A 25,629-nucleotide genomic window follows, 5' to 3' on the forward strand; every position below is an offset into this window, starting at 1 on the left:
TACTTCTTTCATGGCTTTTTGCATTGACAAGAGTGCAGAGATCAATTTTAAATGTAGATAACAAACGGATTCGAACTTACTAAAATGACATTTGTCAGTCTTTTCCTCATAAATGTATCCTCTGGCAGTGCAGTTCTTTAAACCAGTGTAGTATTGCGATGGGCCAGAACTACGTAGATCTGGGCATTTACCAGAAGTTGCATTGCGCATTCCTGAAACATTCATTAAACTCAATTAAAAAAGTTTCGAAGTGTATCATTTGTGTCCCTTTAATATGACTTGCTGTCATCTATACATGACAGACATGTGCTAACGGCCTTTCAATGACTCGTCTACACTCGATAAAATGAAATGTTCTATTTATATGTCATTATCTAATGTTTCATCTTCACCTGCTATTTGCAGTTGCACTTGTCCTATACTATTTTAAAATTATAAACTTAGTGGTGTCCTTAAAGGACCCATCACTATAATTTTACATTTTGAGTTGAGACTCAAAACGATCTTTATTACCTCCAATGAGGTCTTCTTTTGGCAGGTTCACCTGGAAGGCCTTTGCAAATTTATTCAGGCAATCATTGTAGTCATCCTCAGAAACGGTTCCATTTTGAAGCACAATTCCAGATATAATCACCTTTGACTGAAAAAGTTCAAAAGTCGGTTACAAAGAAATAACAGCATCTACGTGCAATCAAGTAAGCCATTTTAATTTGATATCAATGTTCTTTTTTGCTTAAGCACAGAAGGATATGACAAAAAGATATAGCTCAAAATAAATTGCTTACCATGTGCCCAGAGGTCTCGAGGTGAACAAGCGGCCATCCTGGTACCCCCGTAATTACCATTTCATCAGAGTAGCAGGTCACCATCAGCAAGTGATTGATAGCCTTGGCATGCTCTTCAATGCGCATGCTCATAATTGAACCATACGACATGCTGCACTCGTCAGATATAGAAGTGTTCCTGGCACTGCTCGCATTAAACCACAGCACCACTATATTGGAGGGCGCTAAAATAGAATTGATACCAGTGAGTTATCCTCTTTAGTAGCAGGAGATGACCAATGTCTTTGCATGACAAACCATTCGATTAATTTAATATGTGTCCTTGGTTTTTAATCAAGTTCGTATTGAACAATCCAGGAAAATAACACTCACCGGGCATACATAAGCCTGTCATTTCGGATACAGCTTCCCCATAACCACAAGCCAACTTGCCAGATTCATATGTTGCATTTACTAAGTCCATTGCAGGGCAATCTTTGGTTGCCTCCAGCTCCCACGCAGCTATAGACATATTGGACATTGCTTCCCTTCTAAAATACTCTAACATGTTTTGGCCACAGCGTTCAACATGGTGTGCCAGAAGTGTCGTGTTATCATCCTCGGCATACAACTTCATTTTCATCTTCAATACCAAGTTGACCTAAAAAGGTTAGGACATTATGTTTAAAACAGTCCATAGGTAAGACCTTCAAAATTAACAAACTAAAGTCAGCGTTGGTAATATATCTTTTTTTTCTGAACACAGAGATCGGAAATAGTTTGAGCCCTTGACATTAAAATGCTTGACAGTGGGTTTATTTAATTTCAGCACTCGCCTTACACATAATGTCAATAACTTACGTAATTGCCTTCAGCCATTGCATACACTCCAGTGACCATGCTGTGAGTAGACAGTTCTCCCTCACACACGTACTGTGACAACTGTGTCAGGTTTTGGCTCATGTCATTGGCGGCAAACCACATTTTTACACCTTCCTCCAATGATCCAAGGCAGCTTTGAGATACATTTGTTCCAGCATCAAGCTTGATGTGCTGGGTTACCAAAATGCCTGAAATATAATTTGATGATCAGGAAAATTGCCAACTTTTCCATATTTGACCATTGTCAAAGGTAATGCTTTTGTTACAAATTGTTCAAATGTATAGACGACATTTAGAATGTTGAAAGAAACTGATTTATCTGCTTGTTGAGATACTGATAAACAACACTGTTTCACTTTCATGATATTGGTTGTTGATTTCATCATCATCATCATCATTATAATAATAATAATAATAATAATAATAATAATAATAATAATAATGAACTTTTGTCTGTATTATAGAACTGTTTTAATAGCTCTTTGTTCCTATTAGCATATGGTTTTTGAGCTGTATGCATACCTGGCGTTTTTTTGTCTTGTCCATCTATTTGACCTATATTAATTGATGAAAAAAAGTGAAAAATAGAATTATCAAATGAACAAAAACATATAACCTCATTTTCGCATAGGTCCATGTCACCAATATGGCCTTAAGGAAGTTGTAAGAAGGCTGTGAATTTCTGCAACAACGGTTGGGCTTCTCAAAATACATTAAGTACCATCAACAATACAGAATACACCATGCTTGAAATTTGCTATTTGATTACAGCATACTTGCGTACTTAGGGTAGTAATTCATCATTAAAAATCCATCTGAACGTTACTGAACCAAAATCAAAGAGCTATCTTTTGTAACAAACGGAATTGAAATGCACATATTAACTTCCCATGATGATGACTTGGTGCTGGATTATGTACATTTTTGAACTGATTCATATTTCTACTTCATTCCTAATATTTAACATCAGTCTTTATGTCATATACAGACTTGACATTTAATATGGAATATTTCAGTTTCGAAGGTATGCCTAGGTAAAAATGCATTCTTTTTTCAAAAAAACTCCGATCTCATATAAGATATTGAATGGAGAGGTGTGTAGTCAGGTTTGTCGCTTCCAATTAACTGAATACCAGGTTTGTTGCGCTGCTGCATTATGTAATATGCAGTGATTTAATTGGGTAGTGCTCCTTTGGGCAGGTCAAAGCTTGGCTTTGGCAAAGCATGGTTCTGTCAAAAAAGTATCCATACGTCGGGAACTACTGCATAGAAGAATTTGAAATTTTGCATGCAAGTGGTCGGTTTTGCAAGGTGTAAAATGAACTAGAGGTGCTCTGCAAATTTATTAATCTGTGGCAGAATGACGCGAAAAAGTCAGACATTGCAAGACAGATAATTGCGCCAAACGATACGGTCCGCACAGTTTTAAAGAGTAATGCCCAGACTGATGTACCTACACAGAGGCCACCACCAATGTATTGAAATCTTACCACCAGAGTTCAGGACCCACTGTCTGTCGGGATATGCTGTTGCAACTAAACAAAAACCACCCAGTCCGTTCAGAATTAGGGGTAAATTGCCACTAAAACGCATTTTTCAAGGCCCTTAGCGAACACCAAACTGGTTTTACCTGGTTAGAATACCAGACGACCTCAGGGGAACCCACTGTAAACAACAAAATATCGTTATATGTTTCTCTAATGAATTGGGGACCCTGATCGTTTCCGAGTTGAACACTGAAACCTCGTGGCTTTCTTTATTGAGGTCAGATTTCAGCTGTACCGCTCAACCAGTCAAAACAGAGTTTACAGACATCCAGAAGAGGCCAACGACTAAGCGTGTGCCGCGTCTAAAGTGACTAAGGTCATTAACAGCGTCAGTAATTGGAGTAGATACCACATTGGTGCCAAAACACCAATGATGGTCATCCACGAAAACCTGAACCAGATCAAATAAAGGAATAATCTGGGAACCACTTGACTATCATTTGATAGGGGGCACCTTAGGAACAATTTTAGGTTGCACGGTGAAATTGCCGGTACAAACATAGCACTTTTAATAGCAGATTACTTACAGAACCAAGGGAATGAGCAGCTAACTTGGTAATCAAAATCGCCATATTAGAACCACACAGACAATATGTGGATAGGCCATTACTCGCCGAATCAATGGCCTACATGTCCTACAACAAAACTGGACCAAATTGGACAGAGTTTGACCGATGCCTGAAATGTTATTCCAGATTGAACTCTAAAAACTTAACCCAAGGAATGCCTTACCACTTGAGAGTGCTGGTAGCAGACAGAAGAGGTCAAGCGTAACAGCAACCGTTACTGTGCCTAGACACTGACATGGGGGTTCTTTGTGAGGCGTGTATCTCTTTTACATAAAAAATAATTTGAAAAATATGGAGATCCAAAATATCTCTTTTAATTGTTGTCGTATGACATAGAATAGGCAATGTGTTTTTGTTTGCTTCTCTGGCAAATTCCATTAATGAACTGATGTCACAATGACATCAAAGAGATAATTAAAAGTTATTAAAACACGATTTTAATCCTTATTTTCATTTATCAGTCAGCAAAATAGGAAAAAAATGATGAAAAATGATTTGGAAAAAAAAATATTCCATATTAAATGTCAAGTCTATATGATCATTATTTAACACAAGATAAAACAAATGTTATGCTGTTTGCTAAATCATCTGTCAGGCAGTGGGTAACAACTGACGTTAGAAAGCTGAGAGGTAACGATTAGCTACGCTGCAAGCTAATGGTATGAAAACATTTTCAACTTGTGCTCAATAAGTAACATCTATGATCCAAATACCAAGCAAATGAACAATTTTGCTCATTATTATTAATAGTTTTAACCAATCCTGGTGTAGTATACCTGGGCCGTCAGTTCCATTTATGGGCATTGATGTTGTTGTTGTCGTTGTTGCCTGAGTGGGTTTTGGGGTAGGTTCCACTTCACACGTTTTCCCACTGTAACCACTCTTACAGTCACAGCGGTAGCTATTAAGCAGGTCTTCACATGCCCCGCCATTTTTGCATGGTTTCAGACGTGCACAGTCATCGATATCTGAAAGGAAAGAGTTGAAAACTTATAAATCAGGTGTGAAGGAATATATATCTGAGCGCACCAGGAATGGAGGTATCGATTCTGTACCCCCCCCCCTTCTTATGGCTTCCTGCTCTTGTGACTGATGTTCTTTAAAAACATCCCTGCCCTTCCCCCGCTCACCCCCTCCCCTCCTTGCTCCTGTGTCTTAATATTATCATGCATATAAACGCAAGGAGGTATTTCATACACATAATAGAATAGAAATAATATGAAACAAATCAAGCCAATAAGCTATGAATGGTCAGCATGCACTGCTTTAGTTAATATAATGACGGTGATATTTATATATTTAATGTTATGGTGATATTTAGGTATTTGATATTTATATATTTAATAATTTGATAATGTACACATGAACCGAGAGTCGGTGGAGCGTGAGTTCCCAGAAACGCATGTAAACCACTACTATTAGTTTCTTATACGACTTCAATAAATTCGACATACCAAGGGATAAACTAAATAAATCAAGCGATCTACCACAAAGGAGCTTTAAACTGCTCCTTTCTTCAGAATTTTGGTCGTTAGTTTAACCTACTCACCTGACCTACTTTTTTGCTTATATATATATATATATATATATATATATATATATATATATATATATATATATAAGAGGAAGCCAGCAGATAATCTGTACAAAAACATAATTTTTGAGGTAATATATTAAACGTATTTTAAATGTACTTTGGTAATTCTCTTAGTTATACTATTGGAAACTATATGCTGGCATTCGGTCGACTTTTGTGGCAACAAAATTAGCTTCATATGCATCTTTAATAATACCTGATAGGCAGCCGTCGTCAGGATCATACCCAGGGACACAATCACAGCGGTATTGTTTAGCCAGATTTTTACACGTCCCACCGTTATGGCATGTCACTCCCTCGCAGTAGTTCACCTCTACAAAAATAGATTGATCCACTCATCACCGATCTCTTTAACCAAAAAAATCCGTTTTTAATACAAAGTTGCTTCACACATGAAATATAGCCCTATGTAACTTTAACAGTCTGTAACAAAAGCAGTGCTAACACAACAATGATGTACAATACATGCTTTCCCAACGCATCTATAGCTACTACTAATGCCCTCTTTAAAACACGCAAAAAAAAAATAAATAAATAAAAAAAATAATAAATTTGGAAAAGGCTGAAAAAACACACTGTAATATGTTTAATGTAAAATTCTACAAACAAAATATGCAATATATCATCAATGGTCTTCGGAATTTTTAAGCAAACTTGGTTAATTCTATAGTAGATTGCGTTTTTGTCTAATGTATAACTTGCCTTCCACTTTCACAGACTCTTTGATGACTTTCGTGAATATGTTAGCTAGCGTTCCTATCAGCGACGGCTGTTCAGTGGAGGTAGCATTGGTGGAGGCATTCTCGGCGGCCTTCATGTCTTGCTCTATTTTTATAATAGCCTCAATGATAACATTGGCAACTAAGTTGACGAAGTTAACCTAAAATGAATAAAAACCGTCATTGTTAATAATACAAGTTAATCAAAAAAGACGTTGACCACTTAGAAGACGAGGTTAACCCAAAATAAAAAAAAAAATTAATAATAAACTGTCACCGTTATTAATGCAAGTTAATCAATAAAGCCGTTGGCTGCTAAGTGGACGAGGTTACCTGAAATAAAACCCTGTTAACTTTTGGTGATAGGAATAGCTTAGGTGTACAATTTTCACGTGCATGATACGTAATCAACCATGCAATGTCGCGGGGATGGTGCAGGTGTAACGAAACTGAAGGTCTGTGTAACAGAAGGCCCGCCCTCCATTTCGTTATAATGGTTAGGGTTAGCCTGATATAAGAGGGACAAAATCTAGGGCGAGGCCTATCTGTACAAATGCATGGGGAAGGGACTCTCCATCATGGGGACACTCTGTCACGTTACACCGGTGCATTGGCCATCAGCGTTATCAACGATATCATGCCGTACAGAGCGAAACATTGCACCACCTGCCGGTGGCTGATTTCACAGCTGTGAGAATAAACTTCAACCTCATTCTCACCCCCACCCCACCCCGAGCGGACATTCCCTACCGTGTTCTTTTCTTTTGAATGTGCCCCACATTGCAAATTATGGCCATTTTACGTGTCATCTTACTTTAAAATAAACGGATCAAGTTATGTTTTTCTTGATTTACACTGAAATTTAGAATAATATTACAGACTTGACATTTAATATGGAATATTTTTTTCCAAATCATTTTTCATCAATTTTTTTTCTACTTTGCTGACTGATAAATGAAAATAAAGATTAAAATCGTGTTTTAATAACTTTTAATTATCTCTTTGATATCATTGTGACATCAGTTCATTAATGGAATTCGCCATAGAAGCAAACAAAAACACATTGCCTATTCTATGTCATACGACAACAATTAAAAGAGATATTTTGGATCTCCATATTTTCCAAATTATTTTCTGTAAAAGAGATACACGCCTCACAAAGAACCCCCATGTCAGTGTCTAGGCACAGTAACGGTCGCTGTTACGCTTGATCTCTTCTGTTTGCTACCAGCGCTCTCAAGTGGCAAGGCATTCCTTGGGTTAGGTTTTTAGAGTTCAATCTGGAATAACATTCCAGGCATCGGTCAAAATCTGTCCAATTTGGTCCAGTTTTGTTGTAGGACATGTAGGCCATTGATTCGGCGAGTAATGGCCTACCCACATATTGTCTATGTGGTTCAAATATGGCGATTTTGATTACCAAGGTAGCTGCTCATTCCCTTGGTTTTGTAAGTAATCTGCTATTAAAAGTGCTATGTGTGTACCGGGAATTCCACCGTGCAACCTAAAATTGTTCCTAAGGTGCCACCTATCAAATGATAGTCAAGTGGTTCTCAGATTATTCCTTTATTTGATCTGGTTCAGGTTTTCGTGGATGACCATCATTGGTGTTTTGGCACCAATGTGGTATCCACTCCAAATACTGACGCTGTTAATGACCTTAGTCACTTTAGACGCGGCACACGCTTAGTCGTTGGCCTCTTCTGGATGTCTGTAAACTCTGTTTTGACTGGTTGAGCGGTACAGGTGAAAGCCGACCTCAATAAAGAAAGTCACGAGGTTTCAGTGTTCAACTCAGAAACGATCAGGGTCCCCAATACATTAGAGAAACATACAACGATGTTTTGCTGTTTACAGTGGGTTCCCCTGAGGTCGTCTGGTATTCTAACCAGCTAAAACCAGTTTGGTGTTCGCTAAGAGCCTTGAAAAATGCGTTTTGGTGGCAATTTACCCCTCATTCTGAACGGACTGGGTGGTTTTTGTTTAGTTGCAATAGCATATCCCGGGTCCTGTACCCTGGTGGTAAGATTTCAATACGTTAGTTGTGGCCTCTGTGTAGGTACATCAGTCTGGGCATTACTCTATAAAACTGTGCGGACCGTTTCGTTTGGCGCAATTTTCTGTCTGGCAATGTCTGTCTTTTTCGCGCCATTCTGCCACAGATAAACAAATATGCAGAGCACTGCATAGCTCATTTTACACCATGCAAAACCGACCACCTGCATGCAAAATTTCAAATTCTTCTATGCAGTAGTTGCCGACATAGGGATACTTTTTTGACAGAACCATGCTTTGCCAAAGCCAAGCTTTGACCTGCCCAAAGGAGCACTACCCAATTAAATCATTGCATATTACATAATGCAGCAGCGCAACTAACCTGGTATTCAGTTAATTGGAAGCGACACACCTGACTACACACTTCTCCATTCACATATCTTATATGAGATCGGAGTTTTTTTTAAAAAGAATGCATTTTTACCTAGGCATACCTTCGAAACTGAAATATTCCATATTAAATGTCAAGTCTGTAGATAACGTTTTCTATATACATGTGCAAAAAAAATCTTTCAAACATGAGGGAAAAAGCGTTCTTATTCAGCTCTAAAACATATCCACTTATGATCACTCGGAAAGTAATCTGTTCATGACACGGCATTACTTTTTACACTCACTTCTGTCTGCGGTGGCGCTGCCGTGGCATTTGTATCATTACTAGGTGGTGCCACAGTAGCGTTGCTAACAGGTGCCGTGGCTTTAGCTACCTCCATAAATGCTGCCTTTGCAAATGCCAGTAAATACTCCAATATCAGACTCCCATTTCTGAAATATTGAAAAAAGACTGATACTTAAAAAAAAACATTTTCTATAAAAATGCTTAGTACTCTCGGGGAATGGCAAGATCAGCCAACGATATCTGTAGGGCTTCAATTTTTTTTTTTTTTTTTAATATGTCTCCAAGATTAACAGATCAATCACCCCACACATGCTTGCATTGTTGGTCATAAAAAGTACATAAGTTAGCTCATACTTTTCTTGATATATACTTTAATATATGTCCCACACATATCAAAAAGACTGACCTAACTGCCGTGACTTCACATGATTGGAAAGATCCATTTAACGAACTGCTTTGATAGATAGATTGAATCTGAAATTAGATGCCATATAATCATTGCTACATTAAATTAATTTGTTATTGGTATATGCGAAGTTCACCTTCGTAAATGACACAGCGTTATAATACTTGGAACAGATATGTGGGAAGAATACACACACACACACACACACACACAGAGAGAGAGAGAGAGAGAGAGAGAGAGAGAGAGAGAGAGAGAGAGAGATGGATTAATCAAATCTACAAATAACGATATAGAAAGAACTCTTTACAGAAAAAAAAGGAACGCGCGAATGCACAGAGGATGTTTGGCCCTCTGTATTTACCCTCACATGCACAGTTTTACATTATAGTAACCACTAAAACAAGCAAAGAACTAGCACGTGTACAGCGATGCACCATGACGGAAACACATGAGGCATACGACCAAGCCATGGACTCACCCCATTACAGAAAGACACAGTGAGATTGATATACTCGGGAGAAGAGGTGTTGGCCAACTCGGGAGTGTAATCAGAATTCACAGTGAGACTGTTGTTAAAGACGGCTGAAAAAAAGGAGTATATATATATATATATATATATATATATATATATATATATATATATATATATATATATATATATAATTAAAATAAATAAATAAAAAAAAACGAGACATGTGTGAACCCCATCTATGAGTTTCACGGACAGACCAATAGGGTAAGTCCGATCATTAGGAGAAGTTTATTTAAAATCTTAAATAAATAAATAAATAAATAAATAAATAAAGCTATGTAAGGCATAGCTTCAATTCGGTGTGAAAAGTGAAACTTTTAATCTTATAACACATTTTTATTTCTATATATTTTTATATTTTATAGTTTCATCATATTACCCACAGTACATACTGTCATAATATTGTTCACTGACATGCTAATGATATCAATGTAATCAAATTATATAAAAAAATGACCTTGTTCTGGTTCGGGCGCTACAGTCGTTGTGGGAACTTCAGTTGTCGTAGGGGCCTCCATCGTTGTCGAAGCTTCCGTGCTTGTCCCTTGAGAAGTTGTCAGCTCAGCAGAAGTCTGCGGCTCGATGGCGATTGTGGTCGACACTCCTGCGGTCGTTTCATCGCCTGCCTGTGCCGTTGTCTGGGCCACGGGGCCAGCAGTCGTGACGCCAGGAGTTGCTGCCTGGGTCATTGTCGTCTGCTCTGGTGCTGCGTTCGTCGTAGTTTGCGCAGGCGCGGACTCGGTGGTCGTACTTTGTGTTGTAGGAGCTTGAGAAGTGGTTGATTCCGGGGCTGAAGGAGCGGCGGTAGGCGCAGTAGTAGTCGTTGGTGTTGTAGTAGTCGTTGGTGTTGTAGTAGTCGTGGGTGTAGTAGTAGTCGTGGGTGTAGTAGTCGTGGTTGTAGTGGTGGTCGTGGGTGTTGTAGTGGGCGTAGTAGTGGGTGTAGTGGTAGTGGGTGTTGTAGTAGTAGTAGTAGTCGTCGTTGTCGTTGTCGTAGCTGGGGCCACTAAATAATCAAATAATACGCCATAAATGTACAGTCATTTCCCCAAATTGAATTATTTGTGGGTTTGGTTCATTTCGTTTTATTCATTTCATTATTCATAGGTTTGATCCATTTCGTTTTGAAATGTAAAATAATTGAACATCTGGTTATTTTCAGAAGTTTCTACAGCTGGACGTGGCTGAGAATTAAGATTTCCTTTTTTTTTTTTTTTTTTTTTTTTTTTTTTTTTTTTTTTTTTTGATCGAATGACTATTATAATAGTAACCTCAACTGGATTGGGCTGAAATTTAAAAAGTAAAATATAATATAAAAAGATCGGATACTCGCCTTCGAACTGTATACTGGCCGGCAGTATAACTATTCCTCCAAACACAGCCGCTCCTGCCGCATTGGTCCTCGAGGTCGCAGCCTCTTTTATGATCGCTGCACCTTGGGCCTTTAAGGTAGCGACATCTACAGTCCCCGAACCAGACGAAAACAGCACTGTGTAATCTACAATGACGCTTCCAGCCCTGTGAATTGTGACAGATTGGTTAAGATATAAAAAACGTCGTGTGTATGATATAACTATTGCTTAGAATTAACATTAAAATTGGCATGAAAAAAACTCACATCATAAAATGTAAAGTGAAATTTTGATAAACCCTAAAAGCGCATTATAACTTTCGTCGAAGAGCCATACTGCTATTTATTAAACTGTTAGTGTATAAGTCTAATGTTTCAATTCAAAAAGTTATGCAATACACGTAACATATTAAAGAAACTTAACTTCCCATTATGCACCATGGTATTTCCCATTCAAAATGTAAAAAAATGAATCAATAAATAAAAAAGTACGATCTATGTATGTGTTTAATTACCAGGCTCCACAAAGTAGGTTACGTTTATACCTCCGGTTGTACCCGTAATGTGTGTTACGTCAACAACCTAACTCAAAACGTTATAGATGGCATTTGATGAAAATTTCATAAAATGTCAGAAATGGGTTAACTTCTAAGTGATCTTTTAATTTATTAATTAAAAGTTAATTATCAGTTAATCGTATTCTTTTGTGGAGGTCTGCGCTCTCATGGAGCTTTTCTGGTTGTACCTGAATCTGTCAACTCTGCAGCTGCTATAGGACCCGCTAAGCTGACTAGCTTGGACGGATGACTCCACCTACAAAAGCAACAAAAGCCTGGACTTAGTCTGATCAAGTGTGTTTTCGTTCAATTAAAAGACATATGGTGATTGCAAACGTTGTTTTCATCGCTATTTTGGAGGGTGGGGTCAGATGTAACTTATACTGTAAAAGTAAACTAATGATTAACTGTTTCTGTCCATTTACCATTTATTGTTAAATTTTTACTTAATTTGGTACTTAACTAGGCACAATTTTATAACTCAGACAATGCAGACTTCCAATGCAATCTAGTTAATAATAAGTAGAGAATTGACTGGGACGAAACTAGATGAAATCTCAGACAATCAACCATTTTCGAATAATTTCCAAAAATGTTGTTGGTAAAGCCCCCTTTACATTGGAAGGCGTCCTTTCTGCGTCCTTTGTGCGGCCATGAAACTGGCATCGTCGTGGTCGTAGAAAAGAGGCACAAGCATTGGTTTGGTTTCAGAATGAATGCTCAATGACAGGCCAGTTGTCGGCAAGTAAAGAATTATTATTTTTTAATCTCAAACGGGGCCGTGCTACGGGACGCAGAGAGGACGCCGTTTAGTGTAAAGGGGGCTTAACCTACTTACCCCTTTACAAAACTCCGTCTCAAGTGCTATAAATCGTGCGGATGTCCTATCTGCCAGTGCAGTGGAATAATTTTGATTTGATATGGTCATCTGACCGGTAAGAGATATTGGTTGAACTGAAAGTATAATTTTAATATATAAAATGCATTAAAATAGTACCCTTGACGTCAAAACTAGAACATAATCAGGTTAAATACTTTCTTGAGCACACTTAACCTGAGAGAAACAAATCTGTACTTACGTAATTTATTTAAAACATTGTGGGTTGTCAGATGACTTTATCTAACTGGTCTATATGACTACTTTTGGGCAATTATCCAGTCTATTTTTCTCATTAAACGTTAACCAAGTATTAGCCAAAATCAGATTTCACATTGAAGGCAGCAATGTATGCTCATCATTTGTCGTTATGGCAAGTTGTCAGCATTAATTGTTCAATTTAGTGTGAGAGCACATGTGAAGTCACTAGGAACCACTAAAGCCACTTACCTGACCCTGTGTATGGCATTTCACTTCGCGCTGAAAATAGAATTTAAGATAAAAATTCCATAATTCGTGAAAAATTAAAAACATGAACAGTAATGGTACTTCAGTGTGTGCATCGTTATCATCCTTTTTGTGTTGTATTAATTTGAAATTATGTTATCCGGCAGAGGTCCCTAAGGGATGATCCTTAAGGGAAATGATCATACTAGTTAATTTAGATTAGAATACATAAGTTGCATAAAACATTACAATATCAGCGTGGAACCCGCTAAAGAAGAAGACAAATTAATATACACCAGTAGATCTATGATAAGAAACGTGTGTGTGGGGTCGGAGTTAACCCCCCCCCCCCCCCCCCCCGAAAAAATAAGGCTAACATTTGCAGACGCGTCCCGAAATCCTACTCTTCATGCCAAGTGTCCGTATATAAGCTACTATGGATCAAGCTACTATGATCATGTCATAATGACACGATTACGTTTCCATGTGAAACACTAAAAACCACCGCAACCAAATAACAGCCCTTACTTGCGAAATAGACAGCGGCGGCCACGATACCGCCTATAACAAGCAGAGCTATCAATATGGGTATAACGGCAGAGGGTGAACAGCTCCTCTTGTCTTTCTTTTTCTTCTGTCCGAACACCTCCTGGTAGCTGTCAGAGCCGGAGGATGTGGAGAGAGGGGAGCTCTTGCCTTGTTCCGCGAAGTACCCATCTTTCACGGCATAGTATGCGAGGACCGGCTGATGACGGTATTCTCCCTGTGGCCCCCTTGCTGTGGGCACCGTGTACCCCCATTCGTCGTACCGCGGGCCTGTAAAGGCGGTGTTGTCTGTCGAGCTGCCCTGATATTCACCAAAAATAAAAATAAATAAAACAAATAAATAAATACTGTTGATTTTTTGTTCGTTAACTGTGAATCCGGTATTAATTAGCATCTTCCCCCATCAATTCACCCTCTCAAATGCGCATTTATTTATTTATTTATTTATTTATTTATTTTATGGTTATTTATCTATTTATGTATTTATATTTGTTCGGCTGCCACTGGACTGATAAAAGAGTAAATAAGGAAGCTCGCGTTATTAACAAACAGTAAGTTAGCTCGTTTTAGCAGGAAATTCTGATTACGAATAGCTACACAAATATACCAATGACATTCTTTACCTCGTCAACCTCATAAGGCGCTCTTCTTGATCTCTGATCACGTGGCATTTTGTTTCTATGGAAACTGGGAAAGTATTACCAGTAAGTGTGAAATGTTGCGAATTTTCCTGACCGACCGTTAGACGTCAAAAAACAGCCATGTTGTATATTTCCCTCTTTTTGAATTAGTGTGTCCTCGTCTTAAAAAGGGTTACCTGAAAAGAAATTACAAACGTGAGCTCATTAAGTCAATAAGTAAGCCACGAACAGACTTTTTTATAAAGCTGACTTCGCTCCCCAGACTCGTTGCAAAACGACCTTTACCAAGATCAAATATAGTTTTCCCTTGTTCATCTGGATTTCCTGTGCATACTTTGTACTCTGTAGCAAAATTAAAAAAAAAACATAAGGAAAAAATAAATAAGTAAAAAAAAAACTTGTTAAGCCGGCTTAGCATCACTTTGTACGGCCATTATAAATATCGCAGATCGAGTCTCGAAAGATTTATCAAATTGGTGAATTAAATACCCGACACTTTATCACACACACACACACACACACACACACACACACACACACACTTGTAAGAAAAAAATGCAAAACATATTTGGCAGAGCCCAAGTGGCTCTAACTACTCAACTGCCTGCACACTTGTTGGTAATGGGTGCAGCACTGTCCCTTTTATTGGAAGGCTAAGCATTGATATTTGGCAAGAGTAATCATATGTAGTAGTAGCCTATAACAAAAATGTTAAAAAGCAGTGTGATTTCATATAGTATTTTAAGGGGTCCTGATATTAGAGGGTACATCACCAACTACACCACCACCAGAGTGCACTTCCACCCAAATGCCACGGTGACACCGTGCGCCAATATCATATGGTCCCCCATTGTGGCGATTATTTGTAAGCTTAGAACTCGCGTACTGTCTACATTCCGAAGGAGATATCTGATCTCCGAGGTAAACTGGAGATCTTCCATACAACAAGCGGTAGCACTATTGTTAAACAACACTACAGTGATAGGGGGCTATTGTGAGAAAGCACGTGATGGTTTTGCGTTATTTACTGAGCGTGCTGTGGACACCACTTCGTATCTTCGTCTGACCAAGCCTGTGTTTTCTTGGTCTGACCTTCACATAGACGGTAGTAAACATGTAGGGTAAGGGTTAGGATTAGGATTTTTGACCGCCTGTCTTTTCATATTTTAGAATATGTCCAGTAAGACGGTAAAAAATATGATACACTGTGTCAGTCTAGAAAAAGGGTGGAACAGTTCGCGAGATTTTCTGTCTGGATCAGCAGCTTTCCCCTTTCTTTTTTTTCTTTTTTTTTCATTTATAGTCGGACCAAAGCTGATAGGGGGTAATTAACTATCGCTTAGCAACTTCAGTAGGTGTGTCAGACATCTAAGCCGCTTAAGCTGAAAGCAATTTAGCGAGAAACCCTTCGGAGATCGATCTAGGTATGGGAATGGGGTGTAAGTACACTAAATAAGATAACTAGAAAAGCACTCCGAGAGTGAAGACCTCCGCCAATTTTTTTTTTTATTATTTTTATTGATTATTAATTGATTTTTGATCCAGATTACCACCAAAAAATTTCATCAAAATCGGTCCATAACTTTCTGAGTTATGTTGATGACAGACAGACAAACAAACAAACAAACAAACAGGGGTGAAAACATAACCTCCTTGGCGCAGGTAACAATGGGTTACCGTCGTTCCTAAGATAGCAGTCGGGTGTTACGCCGACGACCAGTGCCTGATCCAGAGAATGAATCACACACACAGTAGTAACAAACTTCTAGGAAGAAACTGAGAAATAAACAAACCTGTCTATATCGAGTGGTGAGGGGGGGGGGCTCTCTCTATCACGGTGGCAGATGATATAGGGAGAAATGGAAAAAGCCAAATGACTCTCTATTTATCTAGAGACATATCCGTGAATATCTGTGAAAAATCAATCTGTCGCCTTGGTAGAGGGTAGGGGGATCGATGTTCCAAAAGCGTGTGCATTTTATTTCTGAAAATGCAGTACGGGGGGGGGGGGGGGGGGGGGGCAATCCGCCTTGATGAGGTTCCAGTAATTTCTAAAACTAAAACTCTTATCCGTCCAGTTGCACAATATGTTTGACAGCACTTCTACTAATTAAACAAATGCCCACTTAACCCACGTTAACGACTGCCCAAATATACTAATTATAAGTACTAACACCAGAGGATAGGCCGGCGGGATTAAGCCGGGTACATCCTTAAAGTACTCAAAAATCCTCGAAGGGAAAAATATGCCCAAATAGACCAAAAATTAGGTAGCATAAATGTTACCCTTTTGATAGATAAAATGCATAAATTGACGCTCAAAGGTATGCATTTGATTCAATGCTTGGTAAGTACCTGGCAGTATATTTAAAAAAAAAACTAATTTCGATTTGGAATCCCTATTAACAGCAATATTTCGTGTTAATTTGATATCCTCAGCACAAACCTGCCGAACTAACACTGGATTGAGAGTCTACAGAAATAGACCATCCGCAATAGAGGTCTACATTCCCAAGTTAAGTGTATAACGTCCCAATTCTCTCCGTCTTATTGTTTGTGGACAGGTATAACAACTCAAGTAGCAGCGTCCATTGAACGCTTAACAATCTGATGATGACCACGTCTTTGAGAAGTTATGCAATAGGCAACCACAGAATTCCCATAGACGCTTGATTCTATTATTGATCACACCTTTAGGCCAGACGCCACCCTTAGCTTACCTTAAACCTGGCTGCTGTAAGGTTAGAAATGTACATGTATATATGTGACCCACAAGCATGCCTTTAAATATACGACATTTCCTTAGGCACACTTGTATAATTATAAGTTCATTTTAGATTTTTTAATGAAACGCCGTGTGGTACACGTACTTTATGATATAAGTACTGTTCTCGTACATGTGCAAAAAGTATATACCAAAAGAAAAAAATATATAGTACATCTGTCTCTTTTGCTTATGAGAATTATCAGCTTACCACCCTTGGCTTACCTTAAACCTGGCTGCTGTAAGGTTATCAATGTACGTGGATATACAGGTATGTGTGCCTCTAAATACGAACATTTCCTAGGGGACATTGTAGAATTATAAGTGTTTTTATTTTAAGATTTTAATGTCGTGTGGTACACGTACTTTATGATTTAATTACTGCTGACGTACATATGCAAAATTTATGTACCCAAAAGATAGTGTACCTGTCTCATTTGTTTATGAGAATAATCAGCTGCTGCCCCGTATACAGGGGAGTTCGTGGGGGAGGGCACCCTAGATTACTACTTGATGTACCGGTAGACTCTGTGTGAAAGCTGAAGTCGGACTAGTCGATTCGGGTTAAATGAGGTCGTAAAAAAGTCCATTAAAAAAGTATCCCTCTCACCCCACCCCCCTTTGGAATTACTGGATACAGGTTGGGCCTGTTTACACTTTCAAACTAGAAGCACAGATGTATTAGTCAGCTAATTACAAATGTCGCTATTCTACATAAACTAAGGGTAACAAGGCCACTGCCACTAAATACATGTACGATACCAGTAGTTTGGCTTTGTTTGCAAATTCTACCTGAACCTGTAATTAAAACACTTTCACAAAGCAGTGTCCGAGGTTAAAATGAACAGGCGCTTTCCATTGCCTTAAAAAGCTAATAATTTTGATGGCTTCGTCTTCTGGAGATATCTATCTATAGTCACCTTACGCTGTCACCTTTAATTTCTGCAGGTATTAGTGCATTGTAAGTTTCATATTGGTGGGAAACGATCAGACAATTACACCATCACTTACTTGGTCACATGATTTTTATTTATTTATTTATTTATTTATTTATTTATTTATTTATTTATTTATTTATTTATTTATTTTTGTCGTTTAATTCTGAACAGCACTAGCACTTCTGTAATATTTTACCTTACGAATTTATAATAAAAGAACTACTTTGTCACCACATTTTAATCAATGTGATCATATCAGTATATGAAGTTAATATGCAGTTACTTTACATGTATGCACCATTGATTCTATTTTTCTTCAAATAACAGTATAAAATTAATATACTATGTATTAATGTATAATTAAACCAAAAACTGTCGGATTAAGTTATCCCGTAATCTTTGTAGCAAAAGTTCTGGCTCTATACTACACGTGTATCATGCATGCAGCAACCAATGCACTGGTGAGCCCAATAATAAAAAAGGTCGATATACGGAGAAAGGACAACACCCAAAGAATGTACATTGTTCAGTACCTTGGTATACTATTGTTGAATTGTGATTGCGAAATCTACATGTCCTGATACTTCGAAGAACCCGTAACTTAATTTAATTTTGGAATTTAATGGGATTTCCAGGTAACATTGTTTGCCTGTCTCTAATGTGTTTAACAGCCGTAGCTTGTCCTGTCCTGTCCGCCCCTAATTTTAGACGTGTAATATATTGCTTGTTAAATGGAGAAGTGCCAATAATCGGTCGATACTACTGTAGTATTATGATAGCGACAGCACAATACAGGTGAGGAGCTGGTCTGTAATTAATGCACACCTTGCTAACTCCCTGAAAATAGCTCCTACTCAAAAAGGTTCATGGTCTCTCCGTGTCGGATATGAAGAACGAAAAAGATAAAAAATGCACTGGAGAGTATGCATGATAGCCTACGGAACACCCACATCCCCCCTACCCCGCTTACACTTCTATCTGACTGAAACTGCTATCAATTGTGTTTGGCTGGTTCATTACGATGTTTAGCAAGTCCAGTCTAAAGTAGGTAACAAAAACTTAAGCAATGGCTTATTCATCGTGCTCAGTTTTTTGAAACAGCGAGCAATTGCGTTAAGGCAGAGGATTGCATTCAAGCGGCTCTGTAGCTATGTGACTGCTGTGCGTTCCTCTGTTATACCTGCGTCAAGACAACGCTGATACATGTATTGTCTCTTCACCGAAATCAACGTTAGCGTTAAATACAGCAATTACACCAATTAAGCAATTAAGTTAACACGTTTTTAACACGTACCTGTCCAGTTGAGAGTCAGAGGGTCGGGGTGTCTGGTCGTAGTCAGTGAAACAGGGTGACCACTGGCCTAGTTATTGACGCCGTTCACACAACACAATACAATGCCGCTTGGGTGGAGTCAGTGAAAAGTAAGCATGTATGAAGGGACTGCAGTTTACACATGTGCTTAAAACCCGGCGTTCAGGTTACTCGCTGTGTGTACACTCTCCTGTGTCCTCCTTCTACGTTAACTTTTTTATACAACAGAAAACCAATTATATCAGATTCTGTATAAGTGCTATATACATATATATATATTGTCTCAGACCTTAAAATTTGGACAGCGACTGCTTTATAACCCTATACCTAATTTTTTATGTTTTTGTCTCTGCAAATATCTTTACGTTTCGTGACTTAAATGATTCACAACCTAAACATGATTTTTAAAGAAAAATATTAACATTTCAAAGGGGTGAACGTCGACAATGATCAGGCTCAAGTCTCCTATTAAATATTTACATGCATATTCATTGTAAAGGGATATTTTGCGAGGTGCTTACCTAAATAAAATGGAATGCTGGACGGGGAGCTAACACAAAGGGCGGTAATATAAGCGGCGGAGTTTACCCACAACTTGTAGGCCTACACTCTCTAAAAGAGGCTATGACTTCGCATAACTCATTATGTGACGAAGTAGACCAAATGGATAGAAATATAATCATTATCAAAAAATCAGCCCCAAATATTTTTTTTAGCATTCTGTCCTGAGGTGACACAAGCATTAAAATATTTTCGAATAGGGAAACATTGATTGTTATTATTTTTTAACTTAATTTTTATTTTTTGAAATATACACAGCACAGAAATAAATAAATAAATGCATGGTGGTATCTGGAAAGTTAAGACAAGCGTTGACGAGGGGGAGGGGAACGCCATTCAAACTATTGCGAAACAGCGAATAAGAAGGGGGGGGGATACATGAAGTCTTTTCTAATAATTGCTTGCTTCATAATGAATCTCAATTGAAATGATTGCGAAATTGCAGTTAACAGTACATTCTCATATAGCATACTTAGTCTTTTCACGAACAGGAAATTTTCGACGCTTACAAACCATTTTAATGCTTAAATGCGTTGAACCATTACCCTTTTCATTGTCTTTTCATTATTGAAAGTATGAATCACGTCATGATCAGTCACGACTCTTATTTTGAGAAAAAATGTTGAGAGTTTAAACAGTTTAACAGTGTAAATAAAGCCAGAGAATCGCAAAGTGCGTTGTGCACTTTGACAAATTGCCCTGGACTCTCTCTCGGATACGAGCACGTACACATACAGAGACAGGAAGCCATACATGTAGGTACACATGTTAATTTTCTGTCTATGGCGCCATGTTTTAGAATAGAACAGAATATCATCATATCATATCATATCTCAAGGTTCTTCTCGTTCTTTCTTTCATAATATGAGAAGTCATGTACCAGTGTGTACGATTAAGGGTATTTAATTGTTTAAAGGTGTTTAAAACGCTTGTATGAACGTTTTCTTCAATAAATAAATAAATATAGAAAGAAAGAAAGAAAGAAAGAAAGAAAGAAAGAAAGAAAGAAAAAGGAGAAGTTTAAAATTAGAATTATATTAAACTTAAAATAAAACTAATAAATAGCTGTATTCGAACAGCAAAATCTTCAAACTAAAAAAAAAAAACGTTTTTTTTTTTTTTTTTTTTTTTTTTTTTTTTTTTTTTTTTTTTTTTTTTTTTTTTTTATGCAGAAAACTATTATATACCGGGGTACATCTATACAATCGAAACCGTTTGTTTGTTGAAACGTTTCCTTTGCACATCAGTGGCAGATTTAGAGGGGGGAAGGTGGGGTTTAGGGGGGTCCTGACCCCCTTTCGATTTCTGAAAAAAGCGGAAACGGATGGACTCCTCTTGAAATTAGAATTTTGACTAGCTGAATCATAGTGCTAACCCGTACTAAATGGCACCGTTCGCCCTCTAAAATACCAAAACCCACGCCAAGGGGATGGGAAAGATCAGCTTCCCATCGGCTGACACCCCCCCTTCAAATAATCCTTAATCCGCCCCTGCACGCTATACTTTATTTGACGTCATTTTGCACCGGTATATTACTATTTCCAGGGTTTGAGATTTTTATATGTATACATACTTATGTATGTCTTAAATAACGCAAGCCTAATAAACACCAAGAGACGTCGCCAAGCACACAGCCTAACAAACGCTAGCGTCAAGTATACCGAGTAAATTTGTATACCCTTTATAAGGCGATCATTCCTATGGCTCGTGACAAAAGTGAACAACTGTCAAACAAGAACAGTAGGTTTGTTTGGAAAGGTTTCATAAGTTGCACCTGTTTGTGCGTAAAGTTAGTATTCAAATATAAAGGGTACATTTACTAGTTTATGATTCAGCCACAGGAATGTTGACCGCGCTGCAGCCTTCGTCCCCCTCTGTTAGAGATTACCGGTATTTCATTTTCATGCATTGGCCCGAATGGATGTATATTGTACTTTGAGAGAGAGAGAGAGAGAGAGAGAGAGAGAGAGATGGAGATGTAGAATATTGGCTGTGAATGTGTTTGTATATTGATGTACATGTGTGTGTGTGTGCTTGTGTGCGCGCGTGAGTGTGTAAGGGAGAGAGAGAGAGAGAGAGAGAGAGAGAGAGAGAGAGAGAGAGAGGCAGACATTTTCTCGGTGATCTTTTATTTACAATACATTATTCAATCTCACGTTAAACTAAGACCCCAACCAATGACAATACAATACTTCGGATCGAACATATAAATATCGGTATAAAAGTAAAAAAAAATTAGGACATACGAGGCGGGAGCACTTTATGCCTTTATCCTACCGTTTCTACATGTAATTCATTATTTTAATTTTTATCGATCTTTTTAATTTTAATTTATCAATCATCAGAACAAAAAGAATGCTTATAATGAAATTATGTTGATTAAAATCAATAATAATAAGAAGATCAACAACAACAACAATAATAATAATGATAATGTTATTTTGTTCTGTTTGTTTATGCATTTTTATTTATCTATTTTCCTCTGTAGTGGGCCCCTATTTTCACAATTGTGTTAGGTGGGACACATCTCACCTAGCACAGCTGACATTATTGTGGTCGTTATCTGGTAATAATTCCATGTCCTGAAATCATGTGTATAATGTTTGTGATTGTGTGAATACGTGTTTTTATGTTTTTTTTTTGTACGCCTTGTGAATGAATTGAATTGTGTGTGTAAATGTGTCAGTATGTATGTATGTGCGTGTGCTAAAGTGAGAGTATGAAGCATAGCGAATGTGCATTTTAATGTTAAAACACGCCTTTAGTCTTACGTAGGCCTACTACTACTACTACTACTACTACTACTACTACTACTACTACTATTATTATTATTATTATTATTAATTGTGTGTGTATGAATGTGTGTGTGTGCTCTCGGACGTGCGTTGAAATGTGTTTACACTTTGTCAGTAACAAGAACCTGGTTAGCCTCATTCCCTGATGAAGATGTTATGTAAGACATCGAAATACTGGAAGTAAACTATTTCAGTATTAAGCTGTTGACTGAAGAAAAATGTTACTTTATTTTAAAGTTTGCACATACCAACAACTTTCCCATCAAAGAATATCTTATAAACGATTCAATGAAGAGAAGATGGTGATGGCATCCATGTACCACTGAGATGAACACTACAAAAACAGTTAACAAAAATTTCAGCACATAGATGGCGCCTTTGTAGGTCTAATGCACGAATTTGAGTCTACTTCCACACTTAAGAACGTTCGGCCATATCTGTTTCGCAGGAGGGTTGAGTTGTGGCCATGACTTCTAGAGACTAAATCCCCAGAACACGGGTTCTTCTTAGAGGGACAGGGCCTTGTCAGTTAGTGCCGCGGTCAAGAAGGCTGGCCAAGAAGATTCGTCCAGCAGTGGACTGTGAGACACATGCTCAACCCCTCGACCCCCTGCCTCGAAACCGGCTTTCACACCGATAAAGGACATTTAGGCATGTACCTGGCTCTGTAGAGGACAGGTCTTTATAATAATTAAGCAACAGTGAGTAGAAAACGAAAAGTCCAAGAAACCGTAATGAGCAGGAGAATGGCGTACCAAAAGCTGGAAGAAACCAGCGTTGCCTGCCCCAGTCTGCAGGACTATAACGTGTTCATAGTGGGGTACAAGGGACACGGCAAGTCAGCCACTATGATGAACATTATTCGGGACGTAGATTATAAGGGAGCCACGGGGTACAAAATAGAGGAGAGAACGCACGAGAAATGTACATTCTATGATACGCCAGGTTTCGGCTCACTGGACACAAGGGACTCGCACGTGCTGCGCGTGATAAACGCAAAAGCCAACGCGGTCGGTGAAGTGCACGCTTTGTTATTCGTACTGCGTTATTCGCGCATCACAAGTTCCGTGATTTCTTTAATACGCCAACTTAAGGACGCATTCGGGCCAGACTACTCCAAACGCACCATCATAGTCTTTACTTTCACTAACCATGAAGCCGACTTAAAGTTAGCCGACTATTTGAATGACAGTCCGCCGGAATTTCAGAAATTTGTCGGCTTGTGTGAGGGCAGAGTGATCATGTTGGAAAATTCTGACTTCCAGACTGGGGAAACTGCTGCCTCCCAAATTGTGGACATGATAACGAACAGGATGCATTCAGAGCCATTGATAGTCCCATGGTCTAGAGTAAGTAAACTTATTGACTAATGTCAGCTGTTTAGATAAATAGGAAAGTAAGAAATTACGGAATTAATGTTCAGAAAATAATAATGAATGAATAAATGAAAAATAAATATGCGAATGAATGCACACTAGTGTGTATCGTGTGTGTGTGCGAGAGAGAGAGAGTGTGTGTGTGTGTGTGTGTGTGAGTGTGTGTGTGTGAGAGAGAGAGAGAGAGAGAGAGAGAGAGAGAGAGAGAGAGAGAGAGAGAGAGAGAGAGAAAGAGCGTGGGGGGGGGGCCGGAGAGAATGAGTGAGAGAGGATGGGAGAGAATGAGAGAGAGAATGAATGAAAGAAAAAAGTACGGTCTGGGCCAGACAACGTTTGAATCGAAGAATGAATGAATGAATGAATAAGCTTACAAAGAATTACGATTTATTTATTTCTTTCTCTGTCTCATTCCAGTTGAACGCGTGTTTGTGGGCGTGTCTGGACCTCGTGGTGTTCGTGATTTCCAGTTCATGGCAGGGTCTGTGTCACCTTTACAGGGTCGTAGTTGATTGCTGCGGTGATGTGATTTCCAGTTCATGGCGGGGCCTGTGTCACCTTTACAGGGTCGTAGTTGATTGCTGCGGTGATGTGATTTCCAGTTCATGGCGGGGCCTGTGTCACCTTTACAGGGTCGTAGTAGGACGGAGGTGATGGGAAAAATTGGACTGTCTTAACGTTTTGTATAAAAAATACGTCCTTTAAGAATGACTTTTTTATTAATTTAGTATAAAAAGTAAGAAAGGGGACTGATGTGGGGTGCAGGTTTTCATTTACAAATAAATAAATAAATGAATTAATTAATGGCTTGTGCAAGTTGCATTTCCATTTGTATGAATATTGTGTATGTTTCTTGAGAACAGAAAGTAGATAATAATTTTTCTAGGAACGGTTGTTGTTTATTCAAACTGGATTTTTTCTGTTGGTATTTTAAGTTCCGTTTTATCCAACTAAAAGTACAGGTGTTTCACATTAATAGGCATGTGATCGTAATGCGGTCAACCACTTTTTTAAATCTCACATGTACACGTGTAGACTCTAAAAGCAGAAAAATTGTGACATTCAATTGTTGACGTTCACATTACATTGTAGCTGCATTTTTAAAGAGGTTAAATGGTGCATGTGGTGAAATATACATGAATAAATGAAATGGAATGAAAATGTCGAATATCGTATTAGTTTATGAAGCAATTTTGTCTATACCTATTTATCTTTTTTATTTCTTTTTTAATATATCTTGTGTTTTATTTAATTTACCTATTCTTGTTAGCAATTAATTAATTTAATGTATCTAAGCGTGTTTGACTTTTTTTACTTTTCTCTGCGTACGCATCGCGTTTTAAACATTTGTTCACATCAGACTAGAAACCGAAATTTAAAACAAATATTTGTATCCATCATTTTCACATGCAAAATTGCGGCCCACCTCTTGCTACAAATAGCGCACCTTTACACCCCCATTTTCCGCCCGCTTCTAGCTTGCAGAGAAACAAATTCCCTGTTTTGAAAAATAATGCATATTAATTTCCTGCTGTTTATATCTCGACTAAATTGTGTGGAAAATTCAATACCATGGCCAGTTGTTTCGATTATACGAACTATTTTCAAGGTGGGATTTTCTGTATCAACTTTTAGTTTCGATGCATCTTCCTGGAAAACCCGCGTTCCACGTAAAACCTCAGAAGTGAGTCAGAATGCGGTCAATCACGTTCTGCACCGCTCACTAACAAGTTTAGGCCCAGGAAGTAGAGCATTTCATCAACGGGCTACATTTTTATGC

At 38.2% G+C, this 25,629-nt stretch overlaps 2 protein-coding genes across 3 annotated transcripts; one reads left to right on the forward strand and one right to left on the reverse strand.

The window, feature by feature from the left end:
- Window positions 1-767: 767 nt before the first annotated feature.
- Window positions 768-19,391, reverse strand: LOC106179619 (uncharacterized). Its single transcript, XM_086998570.1, has 18 exons — window positions 19,103-19,391; window positions 14,089-14,282; window positions 13,448-13,766; window positions 12,923-12,952; window positions 12,434-12,549; window positions 11,784-11,851; window positions 11,021-11,205; window positions 10,148-10,693; window positions 9,637-9,740; window positions 9,159-9,226; window positions 8,751-8,898; window positions 6,062-6,239; window positions 5,556-5,672; window positions 4,539-4,730; window positions 2,169-2,201; window positions 1,626-1,834; window positions 1,158-1,425; window positions 768-1,009 (listed from the first exon to the last, which is right to left on the reverse strand). The coding sequence occupies exons 2-18, from the start codon at window positions 14,134-14,136 to the stop codon at window positions 768-770; spliced, it is 2,871 nt and encodes a 956-aa protein (XP_086854696.1). The 5' UTR covers window positions 14,137-14,282; window positions 19,103-19,391.
- Window positions 19,392-22,858: 3,467 nt separating this feature from the next.
- LOC106179626 (GTPase IMAP family member 2) lies at window positions 22,859-25,017 on the forward strand. Of its 2 annotated transcripts, XM_086998637.1 has the most exons (3): window positions 22,859-23,825; window positions 24,267-24,341; window positions 24,408-25,017. In XM_086998637.1, the coding sequence occupies exons 1-3, from the start codon at window positions 23,211-23,213 to the stop codon at window positions 24,501-24,503; spliced, it is 786 nt and encodes a 261-aa protein (XP_086854763.1). In that variant the 5' UTR covers window positions 22,859-23,210; the 3' UTR covers window positions 24,504-25,017. The 2 variants fall into 2 exon arrangements, with proteins under 2 accessions (XP_086854763.1, XP_013418795.2); XM_013563341.2 differs by having other exon boundaries at window positions 22,863-23,825; window positions 24,267-25,017.
- The last annotated feature ends 612 nt before the right edge of the window (window positions 25,018-25,629 follow it).

The sequence above is a fragment of the Lingula anatina genome, unplaced genomic scaffold, assembly GCF_051362555.1.
Source record: "Lingula anatina isolate TDL-2025a unplaced genomic scaffold, LinAna3.0 unanchor82, whole genome shotgun sequence".
Classification (NCBI taxonomy): domain Eukaryota; kingdom Metazoa; phylum Brachiopoda; class Lingulata; order Lingulida; family Lingulidae; genus Lingula; species Lingula anatina.